Below are 19,624 nucleotides of genomic sequence, written 5' to 3' on the forward strand. Positions count from 1 at the left end.
GGCGCTGCCGTGCACCTCCCCTCGGCTCCGCCGGCAGGACGGTGGCCGGCAGGCGCGGGGAGGGTAGAGGGTTGCCCATGGAGCAAGGGGAGGCTGTGTCGCCGCCGTCGGCGGCCGAGGAGAAGGTAGGGAAAGAGGAGGAGGATGACTTAGGCTACCGGCTCTTCCCGGACCGGAACAAGAATCCTCAGAGCTTCCTGGTCCGCAGCCTGTTCACCTTCCACAACAAGTGCCAGCTGATGCTGAGGATGACGCTGGAAACGAGTAAGTGCTTCCCTGTCCCGCGGCGGGACCGGGGCCGGCCTTGGCGCAGCGGGGAATGCCCTGGGTGGAACTTGGGGCCCTCGTGTCCGCCGCCGGTACGGCCAGCTGCGGCTGCCCGTGGTGACCTTGGGCCGCAGGGTCTCGGGGCGGGAGCTGCTACCCTGCCGCCGGCGCGGCGCACCCCGGGGCGGCTGGACAGGGCCCGGGCGGGTGGCGGGGTGGGGCTGCTGCTGTATGAATGGGTTAGTCTTGGTTAAGACATAGAAAACAGTTTCAGAAGTGGCCGTGTGCTTTTTTCCAATCAGAAGGTCCTTCTCGACTTTTTTCCATTGAAAATTTGAGAGGATTTGTCAATTTTCTTGTTCAAATTCGTCAGTTTGAACAAGAGCAAATTCGTTCATTTGTGCTCTTCTCACAGTTTGATGTTGATTGCAAACGTTAGCAAAACCAGTGGTTACTATATGCCATTATTTATGTGTACTACTATTAAAAGTATGAAAAGTGACATGATTCCTGAATAACTTTCTATATATCATGATTGTATATCACTTTCCATAGCCTGAGAGCTGTATCAGATGCCAGTTGCATTGCAGTAAGGCTAAATACTGCAAAGTATGAATTTGCATGTGTAGTGCCTTTTTTTTTTTCCTTGATTGTCAGTATATTTTGATCATAGATGACTTGCAATACTTTTGTCTAGAGAAATTGATTGCAGCAATGTTTTTCTAGATCCATATGCTCAACTTCTTCTCGAGGCTATGAAGCAATCTGGTTGGTATGTAACCTAACTCATCTTGTTCTGTGCAGTAACATCACCGTTATGTGGAGTTACTAGTCTTTTTCAAATTCTTCCCTATAACTTTGTTTGGACCTTTCAGCACTGTCTTCAATGACCGGCACTTTTCTTGTGAAAACTGTGATGGCTGTGTCGGTGGAGGTTTTGATTCTGCCACATCTCAGGTAGGCAATAGACGTTGTTCTCTTTCAGAGGACTACAATTTTTTTTAGTGTTTTGTTCCTAGGATTAGTCATGAAAACAAAAGAAATGGAAGATGTTCTATGGTATCAGAACTAGTACACTGTAGAATGATAAGGCTGTTGATGTTGAAATACACTGATCTAAATAGTCTAAATGCTGTAGGGGATAAGTACTTGATCTCTGAGAAGTAAGGGAGATGTTGAAACTTAGTGAAAAGACTTCCTATCTTTTCTTCTACAGATTGTTCTGTGTCAGAACAACATTCACCACCAATCCCATATGAACCGGGTGGTCACACATGAATTGATTCATGCTTTTGATCACTGCCGGGCACATGTTGACTGGTTTAAAAATGTCAGACACCTAGCATGTTCAGAGGTAAGTTAAAAGGCTTTTAATATTGTCATTATATTAATCGTTGCAGGTTATGGAGGGTGCTTGATGTTTAAATGGGCATGCTGTTACACAGCCTTCACTTGGTTTAATCCTGTTATTACATTTTGTTCTTTCTGTCAGGTCAATCTACATAGTTGTGTTCAGAAAACTAATATTTAGTTTTCACAAATATTAATGTGTCAGTGTCATATTAAATAGAATGTGATTGCTGTGAGTATAGCAGTAAGTTATTAACAAATGAGAGTAGTTGGATATAAAAACACATTCACACATTAATCAAATGTTTATAGGGTTCTCTTTCTTCCCTGCAAGTCTTGATATTTTGTGTAGTTATCACAGTTGTATGGTAACCTTATTTTTGTTTAGATCTTTTTTTGTTTACCATAAGCAAGTCTTTTCCAATAACATACATTTTTTGATTAATTGTGGTGTTGCTAATAGTACATTTTAGTTATGACTCCATGTTCATTTCAGAGGATGTAGGAATTTGCTGCTTGAAAGGCCTTAAGAATTGATGAATTAGAAGGTGAAATTAAACTGAGCACAGGATAATAAGGATTCCTCTTGCGTACATGACTTATGTGTTCACATGCTCTTAGTTGATTTCTTATGTAATCCGTATCATTCATAGAATCATAGAATGGTTTGGGTTGGAAGGGACCTGAAGATCATCTAGTTCCAACACCCCTGCCATGGGCAGGGAGACCTCACGCTAAACCATGTCACCCAAGACTCCATCCAGTCTGGCTTTGAACACTGCCAGGGATGGAGCATTCACAACTTTTTTGGGCAACCTGTTCCAGTGGCTCACCACCCTCACAATAAAGAACTTCTTCCTTATATCTAACCTAAACTTCTCCTGTTTAAGTTTGAACCCATTACCCCTTGTTCTGTCACTACAGGCCCTAATGAACAGTCCCTCTCCAGCATCCTTGTAGGTCCCCTTCAGGTACTGGAAGGCTGCTATGAGGTCTCCACGCAGCCTTCTCTTCTCCAGGCTGAACAGCCCTGACTTTCTCAGGTTGTCTTCATACAGGAGGTGCTCGAGCCCCCTGATCATCCTTGTGGCTCTCCTCTGACTTCCTCCAACAGCTCCGTGTCCTTCTTATGTTGAGGACACCAGAACTGTACGCAATACTCCAAGTGAGGTCTTGGACCTCAGAAGAATTTACCCTTATGATCAATATTATGAAAGTACATTCTTGTGGCTGTGTGATTTAGGTGGCTTATTAACTGATTTCTAAAAATACATAAAAATATTATAGTGACTTTTGTTTGGGGGGTTTTGGTTGTAGGATTTTTTTGTTTGTTAGTGAGAACATATTTGATTCCAGACTTTAGATATGCACAGGTTTCGCCTATAAACAGTATGTGAGACAACTGAGTTTGGTACAGAAAAAACTCAATTTTATAAAAAAAATAATTTTAATTCATGAATTGAATTAAAAGTGGAAGAGAGTCACAGTCACGTATTATCTTTATCTTTTAATAGATCAACCTAAATGAAGTAGCCTTATGTGGTATCAGTAAAGCCATTCTGTATAATGTGGGAGGGGTTGACCTTGGCTGGCTGCTGGGCACCTACTACCAAGCCATTCTCTGACTCCCCCTCCTCAGTAGGACAGGGGAAAAATATAAGATTATAAAGCTCATGGATCAAGTTAAGAACATGGAGATCACTCACCAGTTACTGTCATGGACAAAATACACTCATCTTGGGGAAACATTAATTTATTGCCAAGTAATGACGGAGTAGGATAGTAAGAAATAAAACTGAAAACACCTTCCCCCTACTACCCCTTCTTCCCAGGCTCAACTTTACTCCTTCATTCCTGACTCTTCTATCTCCTTCCCCACCAAGTGGCACAGAGGGACAGGGAGTGGGGGCTTGCAGTCAGTTCATAACACTTTGTCTTTCCTCTTCCTTCCTCCTCAGCTGTTCCCATGCTCCAGTGTGAAGTCCCTCCCATTGGATATAGTCCTTCCTGAACTGCTCCAATGTGGGTCTCTCCTATGGGCTGCTGTTTTTCAATACCTGCTCCAGCTTGGGTCCTTTCCACAGTGTACAGTCTTTCAGGAATGGACTGTTCTGGCATTGGTCCCCCACAGGCCACAGTTCCTGCCAGAAAACCTGCTCTTGGCGTGGGCGCTCTATGGGCTACAACTACGTGTCTTCCTTGTGCTGCAGTGTGGGTATCTGCTCCACTGTGTTCCTTCACAGGCTGCAAGGAGACAACCTGTATCACTATGGTCTTTACAGATGGTAGGACAATCTCTGGTCTTGCGCCTGGAGCACCTCCTTCCTGTCCTTCACTGACCTTGGCGTCTGTGGGGCTGTTTCCATCATGTTTTTCTCCTCTCTCTCACAGCTCCCATGTAGTATTTTTAATCCTTTCCTAAATATGTCATCACAGAGGTACTACTGGTGCAGTTGGTGGGCTCAGCTTTGACCAGTGGTGGGTCTGTTTTAGAACCAGCAGAAATTGACTCTGTCTGACATGGGGGGAGTCCCTTGTCTCGTCTCACAGAAGCCACCCCAGCAGGTCCCCCACTGCCAACATCTTGCCATAAACCCAATAGACAAATAATGTAGATAATAGTTAATAATTCTGAATTTTTGTAAGATCTACACAGTGCAGAATAAAGCATTTAAGCCTCAAACATAAAATTAGATAACATATGAAAGAAGATTTTGCTTGTTCTTGCTCTTGTCCAGATTATTTCTTTGCTTCAGGTCTATTGATACTTATTATATGATGTTTACAATTTTTATTGTCAGCTTTTTAATTCTTACATCTAATATTTTCCATGCATTTATTCTCACTCTTGTACTTAATTACAGGAAATCTAGTTTTGGTTATATTTCCTAACTAAGGGAGCAGGGTCTGAAACAGTTGACAGACAAAAGAAATTACAATGAACAGGACAAGACAGTTAAAACATACATACTCATTTAAATGTGGCTTTTCCTAAAGCAGGTGGGTTACTGCTCTTCTGGGTATTTCAGCTGTAGTCTTTGAAACGTATCTGCCTTTCTTCCTGGCTCTTGTATCAGCTTCTGGTAGAGATTGGGGAGAATATTACTTTTTATGTTCTTTTAGCAGTTCATATATATATACACATATATATACACACACACACACATATGCATATAATCTCTTCTGCTCGTTCACTTAAACTTTGGGAATATGTAAGAACTTGTCTGTAGAGAAACTTACAGGTTCTGTAGTAATACTTCGCAGTTCATTGAGTCTGAAAGGGTGGATATAAAGGGTAAGTTACTTAATAAGTAGCAGTGGCCCTGGGAATATTCTCTACCAGCACTCACCAGAAAGATGTTGAAGAAAAATATTTGTTACAGCTTTTTTGACTTCCTATTTCCATGTGTTTCTCTGATCTTGTGCCCTTTTTTTTTTTTTTCCCCTCAATAGATTAGAGCTGCTAATCTCAGTGGGGACTGTACTCTGATGAATGAAATAGCCAGGTTTAAATTTGGATTAAAAGGACACCATCAGGTAAACACGGTAGATGTTAAAGTCTGATAATTTGCTATGAGCCATACCTACTTGATCTCAGCCTTCTACACTTTCATAGCTGAAAATATCAGAGAAAGAAGTAGATGCCATGAACTTGCTGCTTTCTCTCAATTAAACTGTAATAAACTTTAACGATATGATTTTTTTTTTCCCATGTTATTTTTGTAGGAGTGAAATTCCTGAATACTTACTCTTATCATAGAGCATTACCACTGACAATGGATAGTTAATAAGGACCAAACAAAACAGGGTTTGCAGGAAATGCAGTGGGATTACCTTACCCACTGTAAGTGAGTAAAACTAAAAAGTATTTGAAAACTGGAGGAAAGTGAATGACAAGGATTCTAGATAACGATGTGTGTTAAGTCTTACACAAATTTTATTTTTTTTTTTAATAGTAAAGATTGTGGGTTGAGTCCCAAGTACTTCTCATGTTGGAGTGGCAGTTAGCTTGTAGTGTTTACGTCTTTTTATCTTTAGTAGACAAACTGCATAAGCAAAAGTTGCCATAAAGAGAGGTATCAAAACAAAGGCCTGTAGAGGGGTCATTCCTTTAAGTTTATAACATTTCAGTTGGAAAAGTGCTAACTGGTATTTATGTCTGTTTCTTTCTGACATATTTTTCTCTTGTGTCCAAGTCAAATTGTACAAATACTTGATACTTAGAACAAATGCCAAATTGTATTTTAATTCTTGTTCTAAGGAATTCTCTGACAGTTTATTTGCACATGAAAAACTAAACCACATAGTTAACACAGGACAGAACAAAAATATACTTTAATGCTTATTGCAGGCATTGTTTGACTCTTCTGTGATACAAAATTATTGCATATGTAGTAGGTGTTAATACTTGAAAAAATCTGGAAAAAATTATTTATACTAAAAATGACAGATGTTTTCTTTATCTGATTCCCACTTTAGGCTTGTGTACGAGACAGAGCAATTCGTTCCATTCTGGCTGTTAGAAAAGTTAGCAAAGAAATGGCAGAAAAAGCTGTGGATGAAGTTTTTGATGCCTGCTTCAATGATCTGGAACCTTTTGGAAGAATCCCGCACAGTAAAACAGATGCAAAACGTGCTTTTAGAGACTTTCAGAACAGAGATCGCTACAATGCTAATTTGTAAAGGAAAAAAGCCCCATGAAAAATTATGTTAATATCTTACTATTCTGTAACATCTGGAGTTACAGTCTACGCACACAGTGCTGGTGAAAAGGGCAATTCTGTCAAATGTATAAATTTTTGTTAACTTTTTCCAGGAGCCAACTTCCATGGAAGTAAACAAAGTAAATGAACAAGGCTAAAAACCATGTTTCGTCACCTCTTATTCCAGCATGATAATTTAGTACACCAAATGATTTGTCGAATAGTTGTCTGCACATTTCAATGCACATTTAATTCTGCTCAGTCTGACAAGGACTTGATTTCTAAAGTTTTTGTTGTTACTGAATAAATCTTTTCATAAAATCTTTACATTTCCACCATCCTTCATACATAATCATAAACCTGGTATCTTTATTACTGCATTTAAAAGACAGGCACCCGAACTGCAGGTCTTGGGCCTAGATTTAATAACTATGGCTAAACCCCAAATTTAATAAACTGCCACTTTTTTTAACGCTTCATGAAATTCTTGGAATTCCAGCTCATCTAATGTTAATTTCACGGGTACATAAAACCCTTTGGCTTGTTAGGATTTGATAATTCTGCTTACCAGATCCAACCTACATGCTGGATAAGCATTAGTGAGAGTCAGTCCATGAGGTTGAGCTTTGCTGAAGAAACTGGTGTAGCTTACGGTCTTCTTCCTACACTTGTTAAGTGGGTAAGTCCATCTGGGGATAGCAAGAAGCAGCTAACATCATCCTAAGTCTGAGAGAAGTTGTTTCATTCCTATGTTATTTTCAAGTATAAGAAATCATTGTCATGGATGCAAGAGAAGCACATTTTCTTCTTTCCTGAACTTACAGATGTGATTCAACCACAGGCACAGTTCAACAACACGATCATAGAATGGTTTGGGTTGAAGAGACCTTAAAGGTCATCTAGTTCCAATTCCCTGCCATGGGCAGGGACATGTTCCACTAAACCAGGTTGCTCAAGGCCCCATCCACCATGGCCTTGAACACTGCCAAGGATGGGACAGCCACAACTTCTCAGGGCAACCTGTTTCAGTGCCTCACCGCCCTCACAGGGAAGAATTTCTTACTAATATGTAAATCTAAATCTCCCCTCTCTCACTTTAAAACCATTCCCTGTTGTCCTGTCACTACATGCCCTGGTAAAAAGTCCCTCTCCAGATTGCTTGTAAGTACCCTTTTGGTACTGGAAGGCTGCTAGAGGGTCTCTCCAGAGCCTTTTCTAGGCTGAGTAAGCCCAGCTCTCAGCCTGCCTTCATAGGAGAGGTGCTCCAGCTTTCAGATCATCTTCATGGCCCTCTGGGCTCTCTCCAAGAGGTCCATGTCCCTTTTGTGTTTGGGGCCCTTGAGCTGGATGCAGTACTCCAGGTGGGGTCTCACAAGAGCAGAGGGGGAGAATCACCTCCCTCACCTGCTGGTCATGCCTCTTGGTGCACCCCAGGATAGGGTTGGTTTCTGGGCTGCAAACACACACTGCCAGCTCATGTCGAGCTTCTCGTCAACCAACACTCACAAGTCCTTCTCAGGGCTGCTAATGGAAATGTGGATCCCCAGTCAAAGGTTTGCAAGCATAGCTGCTGTGATAGTTACTGGACCCAGACTCAAGTGGGAAATTTAGCTCCACAGAGGCAGAAATGATGCCCTGCAGTTTGAACCCAGAGCTTAGGGTTAATCACTTACTGCATATGTACAAGCATTTTATCCGCTTTCCATTTATTGTAAAATGCAAAAGCAATCGTGGGAGACCTGGACACCCGGGTCCTGCAGCCTAGGTTCTCGCTCATCTATTCCCAAAAGAATGTCTCTATTACAGGACCACAATTTTGTGATTCTGCTCTTGCTTTTCTTGGTGGTGTACATTTTGCTTTCTTCAGCTCTTAATCAATGAAGTTTGGAAAGAAAGCAAGAAAAACCAAATCTGAGAATCTGAGTGGAAGTGGTGACTCCAGAAATATACTGGGAGAAGGAATTTAAGTCATGGTACAAGGTTGAACAGTTAAAAAATGGTGATGGTTGACTTAAATGGGAATTTAGAAGATGGTATATAAGCATCAGAAGAGTACAGGTATTCTAAATAAGATAGAGAACAAGGAATACGTGTTGTTTATGCTGAGGTTGAAAAGTTTAGGGAAAAGGCTGATACCAGGATGAGAAATAAGTCTTTCGGTATTCTGCAAAAGATGAACTGAAAGTAGATAGTTGTATGTTCACGTTTATTTGCATTTTATTCCTGTTGTAGTAATACTCTATTTCAGGATTTCTCTGGTCATTGGCAAAGTTTGTCAAGGAAAGTGCTATTCTGCCTTTTTTATCATTTCCACCCCCCAAAAGGTATAATTTTGGTTTCCAGTTTTTCACTGCCCTTCCCTGCAGCACTGGGAAGGCTGCAGTGATAGACTGAGTAAGACTGAGTTAGGACAAGCTTAATGGATTGAGATCTTAAACCGTTATAGGACCATCCTCATGTATATTACTCACATGCTCAAGGTTAAACTAATCACAAAATCTGGGATCAGAAAGGAAATTTTATTTGACTAATTTGATAGGGATAACTGGTATTTCTGTTGAACAGCTGGATGCTATTTCCTGCTGTTCAGGCACTAGTGCACGGCTTTTATATTTGCAGCCTCTGGATGAAGAGTTCTGTGTGACAACTCCAGTGCTGAGCTGAGCTGTGACAGTGGTAAGGCTGGGTGAGTCTGGTCCTTGGAGATGAGATTTGAAGCAGGCAATTGTGCACGTGCAGTATGAGTTGCTGCTCATGTTCTGGTTGTCTCTGGTGATAAGATGAGGTAGGTATGATGATCAGTGTTGACTTCTCTTGTTCAGTGTCCTTATATTCTTGTATTCTTGTTCAGCGTCCCCATATATTTTGTGACAACAGGACTGCCAGTGTATGAAGTTTTGGGGTTTTTTAGGCAATACATAACTCTAAGATTTGGCTGAGGTGGGACAGCAGACTCCCTGGTGAGACTTGAGCAGGAGTGAGGCAGTGAACTGCTCAGGTAAGGGAAGGTCAGGATATGCACAAATTTCAAGTGCCTGTCAGATGCTATGGCTGGAAGGGGAAGGTCCTCCCAGGTACTTCCAGAATTAGGGAGGCTCTGAAGGGGCTCTTGTTTGGCTGCAGCTTTGGGCTCCTGCAGTCCCCTTATTTATTTCACATGCCTACAACCTTTTGGATCTGACTGTCATTCTGGAATTTCCTCCTGAGAAGAATTCAGTCATGTAATTAGTCTCTAGCCCAATGGGCCTGCTCCTGAGATGTCACTCAGGAACAAGCTGCTTGAAGAAGGTGATAGCAAAGGCAGATGCTTCCCCTGTTCCCTGAGCAGAGCCAGCAATGTGTAGCCATTTCCTGAACAGCAGCAGACACTTTGAAAAGATTCAAAAATAAGCACTGTCCTCACAAACAACGCACCCAAGTACTGCCTGAGAGATCTGATCAAGGCTGACTTGTCTGAGTTGTTCTGTTCATGTTGGACTACAGGTGAATTGCATTTATTCCCAGGTGTAGCATAATTCATACCCACAGGTACTATTGCTTCTGGGGTTGTTAAGCATTAATGGAGATCCCACAGAATGTCATCCTGGTTGTCTTGGAGGAAGTAATATCTTGGCCAAGGTTCCCCAAGCCTGTGCTTTCAGTAGTTTTGCAGAATTTCGAATGGAGATTTTCATAATTTTATTTTTTTGGGGTAATTCCATCAGTAACTGAAGTAATTGCATGGCAGAATATCTGAACACAAAAAAATGCCCTACACACCTATGGAGAAAATAAGACACTGAATTCTAAGCTTCCCGTCTTTGATGTAATCTAGGTAGACCTTTTGGGTTTTCTAAAATCCCCTGAGGAGCAAAGATGCCTTGGAACAGTATAATCTTGTGTGTTAATATTCCCTTAACCCTTACTGCTTTTCAAATCCCTGTTGTAGTCAGTATGATGTACGATACTGAGGTTTTATAATACTTCTCACACATGTTCTGGTAGATAATTTGTTCCCTTCATTATACCTTATTAACAAAAGTTCTATTTAATGAATGTATGTATGTGTTTGCATGGTTTGCATTTATATTGCATTTTGACCAACATATTGTTTAAATATATACAGTGGTCTGCTATCTGGGATAAGCTTTGTCAAGGCTACTTAGAAATGGAAAATACAGTAATAAAGACTAGAATATGCAAGCAGCTTCTCTTTTTTTTTTCTTTCTTTAGCATTTTTCATAGATGAACACCATCAAACTCTAGGAAAGAAAGCTTTCCAAAGATATCTGCGAGAGACATTGGTAAAAAAGAGTAAATTGAGCTATATAAAAACCTAATTATTAAAAAAAAACCCAGTATGAATTATGACATGATGGTTGCAGGCCCTCTTGGGCATAGCAATCACAAAATGACAGAGTTTTCGTTTCTTGCAGAAGTAAGGGGGGGGAAGGTGTCAGCAAACTGCTACTTTGGATTGCCAGAGGGCAGACCTGTCTCTGGGAGGCAGTCTTGAAGGGCAAAGGAGTCCAGGGAGGCTGTACATCCTTCAAGAAGGAAATCTTCAAGACACAGGAGCAGTCCATCCCCATGTGCTGAAAGGTGAGCTGGCAGGGATGAAGACTGGCCTGGCTGAACAGAGCTTTGGCTGGAACTCGGGAGAAAAAGGGAATTTATGACCTTTGGAAGGAGGTGCAGACCACTCAGGAGGGAATTGGAGTTGTTTGGCCTGGAGAAAAAAACAAAAATGTTGTCAAGCATGGGAACTGGCTGCCCAGGGAAGTGGTTGAGTCACCATACCTGGAGATATTTAAAAGACTTAAAAGTAATGGACATAGCAGCGGTAGGTCAATGGTTGGATTCAATGGTCTAGAAGGTCTTTTCCAACCTAAACGATTTATTCTATGAAATAAAATTACATAACCAGGAAATATCAGCTAAAGCAACAGATACATTTCAGTTCCATCAAGTCAAATTGTAATGGCAGAATCACAGAATGGTTTGGGTTGGAAGGGACCTTAAAGGTCATCTAGTTCCAGCTCTCCTGCCATGGGCAGGAGACACATTCCGCTAGACCAAGTTGCTCAAAGCCCCAGCAATCAGAAGGGTCTGATGGGCTTGTGTCATTCCCTGAGAAGAGGGACAATAATTACACAAAACTTTGCACACAGTGTTTATTAATTCAAGCAATCATTTAACTGCTTTAGGTGCAATTTTAATCTGCATCATTTTTTATCATCGAAACAGAGGTTAAAAAAAGAAAAAGAGTTAAACTCACTGCAAATATGAAAAATATGGGAATCGATTAAGCAGCAGAGGGAGCTGAAGGATTGCGGAACAGCGTGCTACTGTAGAAAGCCACCTGCAGACCATACACAGCTGTTGCTCACTGTGCAGCTCAGTTTCAGTCTCTGGTTTAATCAAATTTGCATAACCCTGTATGTTAGAATAGGTAAAAAATTAAGCACATTTCAATCACATTATTCTGCTTCTGCAGAATATTTACTCCCTTTAGAAGACCACCTCAAAACATATATGGAAATACGTTTGCCATCTGTGCTGTTTTGGAGTGTGACTGTGTTTGCAGGGGCAGTTAGATAAATGTTGGGCTGCATGTGGCAGACCAAACTGTCAAGCTGTAAAGACCAATCATCGGTAATCAGAATCATGCAAACTATTTTAGCTCTGTTCCTTATTCCTCATGCCTCAATTTCCACTACATCATCATTTTGTCTCCTTAATTTGAATGATTTTAAAGTTTTGACAGAAACAAAAAGGAGGAAAAGAGCATCACTGTCCAAATAGTAGATAGAATTTTACAAGGGAGAGCAGTTTAATAAAAAGTGTTTAGGTGTTTTCTTTTTCCTAGAGAAGAAATACTATCCATTATATACCTCACTGAATAGTTCCTTGGCAGAAGTACTTTTAATGTTTGTAGTACCTAGCTCTCAGCTTCACAGATGTATGCCATTTATTACAGGAGCCTCCATGTGTGGATTGCAGTTTCTCAAAACTGTTTTAGAGAACAGGAGCAATTAGAAGTAAAAACAAAATCATCAGTAAGCAGAGAAAATCCAACTCAGATATAATGAAAATTCAGAAGTTTTTGGGGCATTCTCAGGGAGTTTTACCTCTTGCTAGGACTGAAGGATTCAGCACCAAGAGGTTATTATTCACCAGAACTCCACCCAAATTCACTCACAAGCATTCATCCTCTGGCTTGCCTGCAAGCCTGATTAAAAAGAAAACTAGAAACCAGAGATTTAAATCATCTTTTTATTCAATAGGGGTTTTTTTGTTGTAGCTCTTTAATGGGAAATGAGAAATTCATTCAGAGCTGTGTAGAGAGTGAAACCATTACTATCACTTTCCTCAACAAGAAGATGTGAAGAAGAAGGACAAGGGCATGCACAAAGGCCTCTATGTGCTGGTGGGTAAGGAACAAATATACGAAAAGAGGTTTTGGTTTCAGCTCCTGCTCTGTTGAATGCTAAGCAAAAAAACTATTGCACTGCTTGCTGGATTTACACTCATGTTCCCCACTCATCAGCTGGGGAAATGGCTGTAAACAAGGCAGGGCTGGGTGACAGCTGGGCAGAGTGATGGCTGCAGAAGGAACAGGAAGCTTTTGATACCCAGTAACATTCATTAGTTACCTTCCCTCCTTCCCAGTCAAAGTGGAGCATATTCAGGGACACCTTTCCCTCTCCCCAGGATTCTTCACGGTTGAATTGTTTCCTTTCATCTCCATTTTTGTCACGCAGTTTTCTCTTTGTTTGTGGGAGTTTCTTCTCAATGAACACATTACGCTTGTCTCTCTTTCCTCCTCAACTTCCTCCCATGTGCGTATGTGTGTGCAAGTAAAGAATGCCCTTTCTTCCTTACCTTTCATTACTAGTTATCTCCTTCTCCTCCCACTGTGCATCTCCAATGCACATGGGGGAGAAGAGAAATGAAATTATATCTGGGAACCAATCTACTATGCTACATGTGTGAGGATGAGGAGTATTTCATTCCAGTGACCGTTTTCAATTTCCACCTCCTAATCCCACAGCAGTGTTTTTTACTCTGATCACTTTGGATCACTTCACTTTTGGTGAGAACAAGGTGGGAGTTCCCCAGGAGCAGACTGTGAATGAGGAGGTGAATCCCCTTCTCCCTCCAGTGCTATTTTAACAAAGCTTCCTTTTCATCTCTGGTTGTACGTCCATGGGTAAACCTAGGCATTTGTCTGCACCTTGACTGTGCCTCCCCCAGTCCTCCCAGACCCCAGCTCCAGCAATTGCCCTCCTCTATTCCCCAGCTGCCCTCATGCTCCCTGCACCCTTGCTGAACTGTTGCTGGTGCCAGCTGATGGTCCACCAGGCTTTTAATTTGACACTTTACTGGAATGTGCTTGGGAAGCCATTTGGGAGTATCTTTCTTTTCCATAGGAACCATGACAGGGAGTGGAGATTACTAATCAGGTCTCGTGCTGATACTGAGTTGCACTTCTGACAGGGCTGAATATTCATTCATGGGAACTGAGCAGTGTTACTGAGTATCATAGAATATATATTACCCTCAGGTTTCACACCTGCTGCTTTAGTTCTGGTACGAGGAGTAGGAGACTAATTACCTGTAGGACTGGGAATACAAAAAAAGAAGGTCACAGGTACGCATTTCCATCTTGATGCATTTTTCTGACTGCTGGGTAAGAGCAGACTTAAAAAGCCACCTCTAACATAACAGCCCTCCCCTTCTGCTCTTGGGATGCCTCTGATAGAGTGAATCTGTCTGCCAGACTTAACTGAAGAGGACTGGATATTATTTCAACTCTTTCTGGTTCTCATACACTTTTACTTATTCCATGCAAAAAAAGGTATCAAGGGTGTCCCCTTTCTTCTCTTCAGAGTACCGATAGTCTCATAGGACATTGCCCAAGAGGTGGGAAATCTAGGTTCAAACTCCATCAGACTTTTGCTTAGAAAGGAAAAAGTTATCTGTATTTCAGACACAGAGGCTCTGGAAGCGTTCTGGAGTTCAGTCAATGAATCCTCGGTAGCTGAGTCCTTGATGCGGTTAGGTTTTCAGAAATCATACTGTTCACCTACCTTGTGTGGAAAATGGGCTTTTCTGAAGATTTTTCTAGAAATCCACTGACCACGCCCAGACAAGCCAGGAATGTATCTTGTACACTGCATATATCACCACGAAGCAGGGCGTCTACTGCATGTGCAGTGCTGCAATCTCTAAAAGCATGTCTTAACCTGGGAAAAAGAGGGAAATGTCAACACTTCCTTTAGCATTTGACTTTAGGAAGCATTATGAGTTTAGGTCACTTTTGTCTTGCCATGCTGGCCTTCGTACATGCTTTTTGAGACATAACTGTCACCTTTCATGACATGTTTAACATAAACAACTTAACTCCAATCCAAATGCTGACATAAAAGGCAGCAGATGTGGTTCCCAGATGCTGAGTGTCTGAGGACAGATGCTCTGAGGTTGCCCAAAAATGACTAAGGCAACTGTGGGTGAACTTTTGGAAAACACCAGGATAATAGACTTTCCTATTTAAAATCACCATTCCCTGTGGTGACCCTCGCTCTTGCTTCTTCAAGACTCTTGAACAAGCTCCTCATCTCCTGAGAGTTTCATCAGACTGCTGTCTGCTCTCTCCATCCCCACGCACCTTCAGCAGCCGTGGCTGCAGCAGCTATCAGTCCTCAGGCATTTTTGCCTCTACTTGAGAAACTCTTAAACTAGTGCTTATGGTAGACCTCTCTCTTGTACAATCTTTGCTGCAGCCCTGGTGATGTCTATAGAAATAGGCATCTCTATGGTCAGGTTAACAACTGTGCAGAAGTTTTCTAGAGACCTATGTTTTGTTTAAATTTCTTCTGATATGTTTTAGTTTCTTTTTAGCCTCATAAATCAAATTCTTACTGAATGGGTGAGAGAAAAGATTTGAGGAGAATTACCTATTTCTGTCCTTGTAAACTACGCCAGTGAAAAATACTGACCCCTGTTACTGATTCTGTTTACTTCAGGAATCCTGCTTTCAGAATATGAATGTCAGGCTCTCAGGGACACAGACTGTTTTATACAGCTCTGGAAGTTCTGATGAGTGAAGCACATAAGCACTTACTTGCATTTAATTATGTCATTTTCACAGACTTACAATTTGTTGTCTTGTGAACCACAGTACTCAGCACTTTGAAGAACTGTGCTCTAAGCGCTTCAAGTGCACTTGGACTTGCTCAATGAGTTGTTGGACGTATGGTCCTCTCAAAACACAAAAAGAAAGTCATTAAATCAATGTGACACACTTCCTAAGTAGTACGTTAACTTCAGTAGTCTCTTTGCATTTCCATTTGAAGTGTTATCGTCTGCCTGCTGGGACTCTTTCTGCTTTGTAATAGCAATATCTTGTCCTAAAGTGAACTAGACTTTGCCGTGTGTTGTTAAAAATCTTTCACAACAGAAGCTGCTGAAATTCAGTGGTGAGTGGTAAGATTCACGTATGGAATTTGTCAAGTTTTTAGGGCATTTGGACGTCCTTTGGCATGAAAACCACTCTACAAATGTAAGATCATTATGATTGCAACTTGTTTCATTGGAAAGAGAAAAATGTGACTGCTCTAACAAGTGTAAGCAGCATCCACATCCCATTAAAGCCTTAGGTTTTGTTCATTCAGGTCACAAATTTCCGAGCAGAAGTGGAAATAATAGGATACTGGTAGCAAATAGTTTTTTTACACATCATGGTTATAAGTAAGTTACCTAAGCCAACTTTTCTACTCCAATTTCAGTATAAAAGATTACAGCTAGGTTCAATGGAAGGAATGATGCAGACATCACACAGAGTAAGAGTGCCTATTGTTCCTATAATGCTGTTCTTTGATGAATATTTAGATCCCATATCTTAAGATAACGAATACTTCATACAGATTCAGAGTTACAAAGAAGGCAGATACATAAACTTTAGATTGTAAAACCTACATCAAGGGGGAGAGGAAATCACTAGTAGGACAAGTGCCATGCTAATAGTAAGGCAATGTACTTGTAGAAATTTTTTTGTCGTCTGAACAAGTTTTTGCTTCTGATATATTCGTACCTTTTCTTCTATTACCCTTTTTTCCCCCCTAAAATTAATATTTACAATGTTATGTTTGTGAAGATATAACTTTATGAAGCAAGACAGTTTTTAGGTGAGGTGGTTGTGGAAGATTAGGTCAGCTATCTTACAGAACTCAAGTAACAAAATGTGCTTTAGGCGACCAGTCGCACAAGTTCAGGCACTGAAACATGTACGTGAAACATGGATAAAATGTTGATGATCATCCCAGAGGCCAAACTGTATTTTCACAAAGCATTTATTGAAGAATTTCGAACAGCAAACATTTTTCTTAAAAACTGCTGTTTGCCAAACAACATCTTTTATCACTTGTGAATGTAGAACACTTCTTACATGCAAGTACTGATGGGGTGCTGTAGTGTCTGCTCTCTGCAGTGAAATGTTCACAGTGAGACCCTGCTTATTGCCACGGACCAAGGATATGGTGGAGCCTCAGGAGCTACTCACCACATTTATTGTCACTCTTGTCCTCTCCCTGTTATTTTACATTCCTTCTATAAAGAGAAGAATGGGTGACACATTTTATTCTTCACCTGAATATTTTCCTATTTGTAGCTGTTTGGTGAGATTGAGGTAAATAGATTAGCTGGGGATTTGGCCTAAAATATGATATAATGTGTGTAACTACTGTCAGAATTCCCTTTTGAAAAGCATATTACATAGGTATTGTTATGTAGTAGAGTTTAAAACACTGATGAACTTTTTAAGAGAATTATATGCATAATTTCTCCTTTTTCCTTATTAATCCTGCAGTTGAATGGTTAAAAACTCACAGCTGTTAAATTTCTCCTGACTCCTACACATTAGTAAAATAAAAGCATTTAGCATTATGGATTCCAAATTGAGAACCAAAAAATTTCATGTACTAATGAAAAATATACCTTATGTTTGTATATTTTCTAAATCAAAATTATACAGCAGTGATGTATCTAATTGAATGACACAATATCAGTAATTGTTCTGTCTATGAAAGAAATTTGTTCCAAAGTCAGAGTGTCACCTTGCTGTCAAATAATCCCGTAGATTACCATAAACAGAGCTAGCGAAATTGTACTGTGACTGAAAAGTATGTGATGTGAATCCTAGTCATTACCAAAGACATGACTTCCATTGTAATTATCTGCCTATCATGGTAGCTTCCTTCTGCCAGCTCTTGCTTACCTGCTGCCACACAAACTCATTAACATTTTTGTCGATGCAGTACCATTTGTACAGTTAACCTTTGTGCAAAGTGAGGGCATTTCTTCATTATGATGGATTTTGTAATACCACAACAACTTGCATTGAGGATTAATATTTCTCTTTTCTTCATTTATGGTTAAATTAGAAATTAGTCTAACACCTGGGTTCCATTATACTAAGCTGCTTTGTCATCTGTGGAAAATGTTGGTTTACAGGCAGCTTCAGTGTTCTCCGTCTAAGAAGGGATTACTGCTGTTTCTCAAAGCTACTTTTAAATCTAGATAAATCTTTGCACATTTCAGCTGTTTTTTGATAGCAAATAATATTTTTCAAAGTAAATTAAAGAATGATGGTTTTTACTTTCATATATCAAATGTTAGAAACTGCAAAACTCTTGCTTTATCTAGACTACAACATAAAAGTTACAATCACTTTCCTAGATGATACCAGGTTAAGGATTGATTTTATATCAATATTTCAAGTTCATAGTAGCAATCTTATGTTTTTACTTCATTTTTATGGTCTGCAGGCATAGCCTCTTGTTGCGTTTGTTGGACCATTGTAAACTATGAGCAATTTCTGCAATACCTATAGTACACTTTCCATAAGTAGTTACCTGATCCTTGTAAATTTAGATTGAAATTATTACTGCCTGTCAGTTTTAAGATTGAAAGTAAACACATCTTTTAGATTCACCAGTGGAGAGAAATATAAAGAGAGTGTTAGTACTAGCCAGAGGAAATCTATAATGTTTCAGGTTTTGGGTGGATCTGTAGAGCTTGTGCAGTTCGTTTAGATGATAAATCTGACATTTCATCTAGCCATTTCATGACAATTCTTAGGCATGTGGTATTTGAATTAACCCTATACATCCCATAGTGATGTAGTTTGTGAAGCTGCAGGTGAACATGCTGCTAATTGTACATTTATGAGTTCTCTCCCTTGCATGCAAGAGGCACTGAGCTGCTTTCTTGGTGATCACGTCTCTTCCTCTCCTCAGAGCTCAGACTCTTTGCCACCTCCTGCTCTTCCCACTCTCCTAATTCTAAAACCTGCTTAATCCCTTTCTCTGTCCTATTTCTGCCCCACATCTGTTCCTTTTTAATTCTTTCCTAAGGTTGCCTAGAGTTTCTGTCTTCACTTTAATGTGCAAATTTCTAGTCCTGGTTGATGCAGCAGCAGAGAGGCGGGTCTCTCACAGACTGCATATTGGAGGTAGATGAGGACTCTAGGCAGCATCGAGGTGTGTTAGGTCATGATGCATTTTGCACACTAATCAGAAGAGCTCTTGTTAAAGTCCAGAGCATGAAAGTTTGCCAGACCATAGTTCATCAGGGGAATTTGATACAATGCAGTATGATCTGCGGCAACTGCCATGACACAAAATGAAAATAAATTCTAGTGTGTTTTCATGAGGTATGGTTATAGCTACAAAAAATGCATTTAATTCTGTGACCTTGTAGACCTGCAATACTGTATTGACATTGCTAGTATCTGGCCACAGGCTTTAAAATGAGTTTGCAAGACCCAGAACAGAAGTATGTCAAGCTTGCCCTGTCTGAACTGTTTTTGTTTTACGCAAGTTAGCTTTAACAGCAATTTTCTTGACAACTAGGTGGTTGTCACTAACTTGTTCTACTTTCCTTTATCTTTGTAGGGTATGACCATAGTTTTATTAAGATAATTATAATAACCAGCTGTTCTTCATAGAATGAGTGACTTATGACTTGAATAAAGACATAGTATACAGAAATACTGGTCTGGTAGGATAGCAGTGGCATTGAGAAGTAGAGATGTGGGATGTGGCACAGAGGAAGGCAGACATGGGATGATAAGAGATGGGCACAGGCTGGTGATGTAAACACCAGGCTATAAACAACTTACCAGTGGTCAGCTAAAGAAACGAAAGTCCGGAGCTGGACCAAACTGCTTTTAAGGTTAATAAAGAGAACAAATGAACAGTATCTAACATAGGTAAAAAAGGCACCATACATAGTAAATTTGGCTGTAACATGGAGCTTCAGAT

The 19,624-nt window shown here is 40.5% G+C and overlaps 1 protein-coding gene across 3 annotated transcripts; it reads left to right on the forward strand.

Moving 5' to 3' along the window:
• The first annotated feature begins 5 nt into the window (after positions 1–5).
• On the forward strand, positions 6–6,309 carry ATP23 (ATP23 metallopeptidase and ATP synthase assembly factor homolog). Of its 3 annotated transcripts, none has more exons than XM_030479116.1 (6): positions 6–264; positions 994–1,039; positions 1,143–1,224; positions 1,484–1,621; positions 5,071–5,154; positions 6,097–6,309. In XM_030479116.1, exons 1-6 carry the CDS (start codon positions 78–80, stop codon positions 6,298–6,300), a joined length of 741 nt encoding a protein of 246 aa, XP_030334976.1. In that variant the 5' UTR covers positions 6–77; the 3' UTR covers positions 6,301–6,309. The 3 variants fall into 3 exon arrangements, with proteins under 3 accessions (XP_030334976.1, XP_030334977.1, XP_030334978.1); XM_030479117.1 differs by having other exon boundaries at positions 79–264; positions 941–1,039; XM_030479118.1 differs by lacking the exon at positions 994–1,039 and having other exon boundaries at positions 197–264.
• Positions 6,310–19,624: the final 13,315 nt, after the last annotated feature.

Source organism: Strigops habroptila, chromosome 3, assembly GCF_004027225.2.
Source record: "Strigops habroptila isolate Jane chromosome 3, bStrHab1.2.pri, whole genome shotgun sequence".
NCBI classification, from domain to species: Eukaryota; Metazoa; Chordata; class Aves; order Psittaciformes; family Psittacidae; genus Strigops; species Strigops habroptila.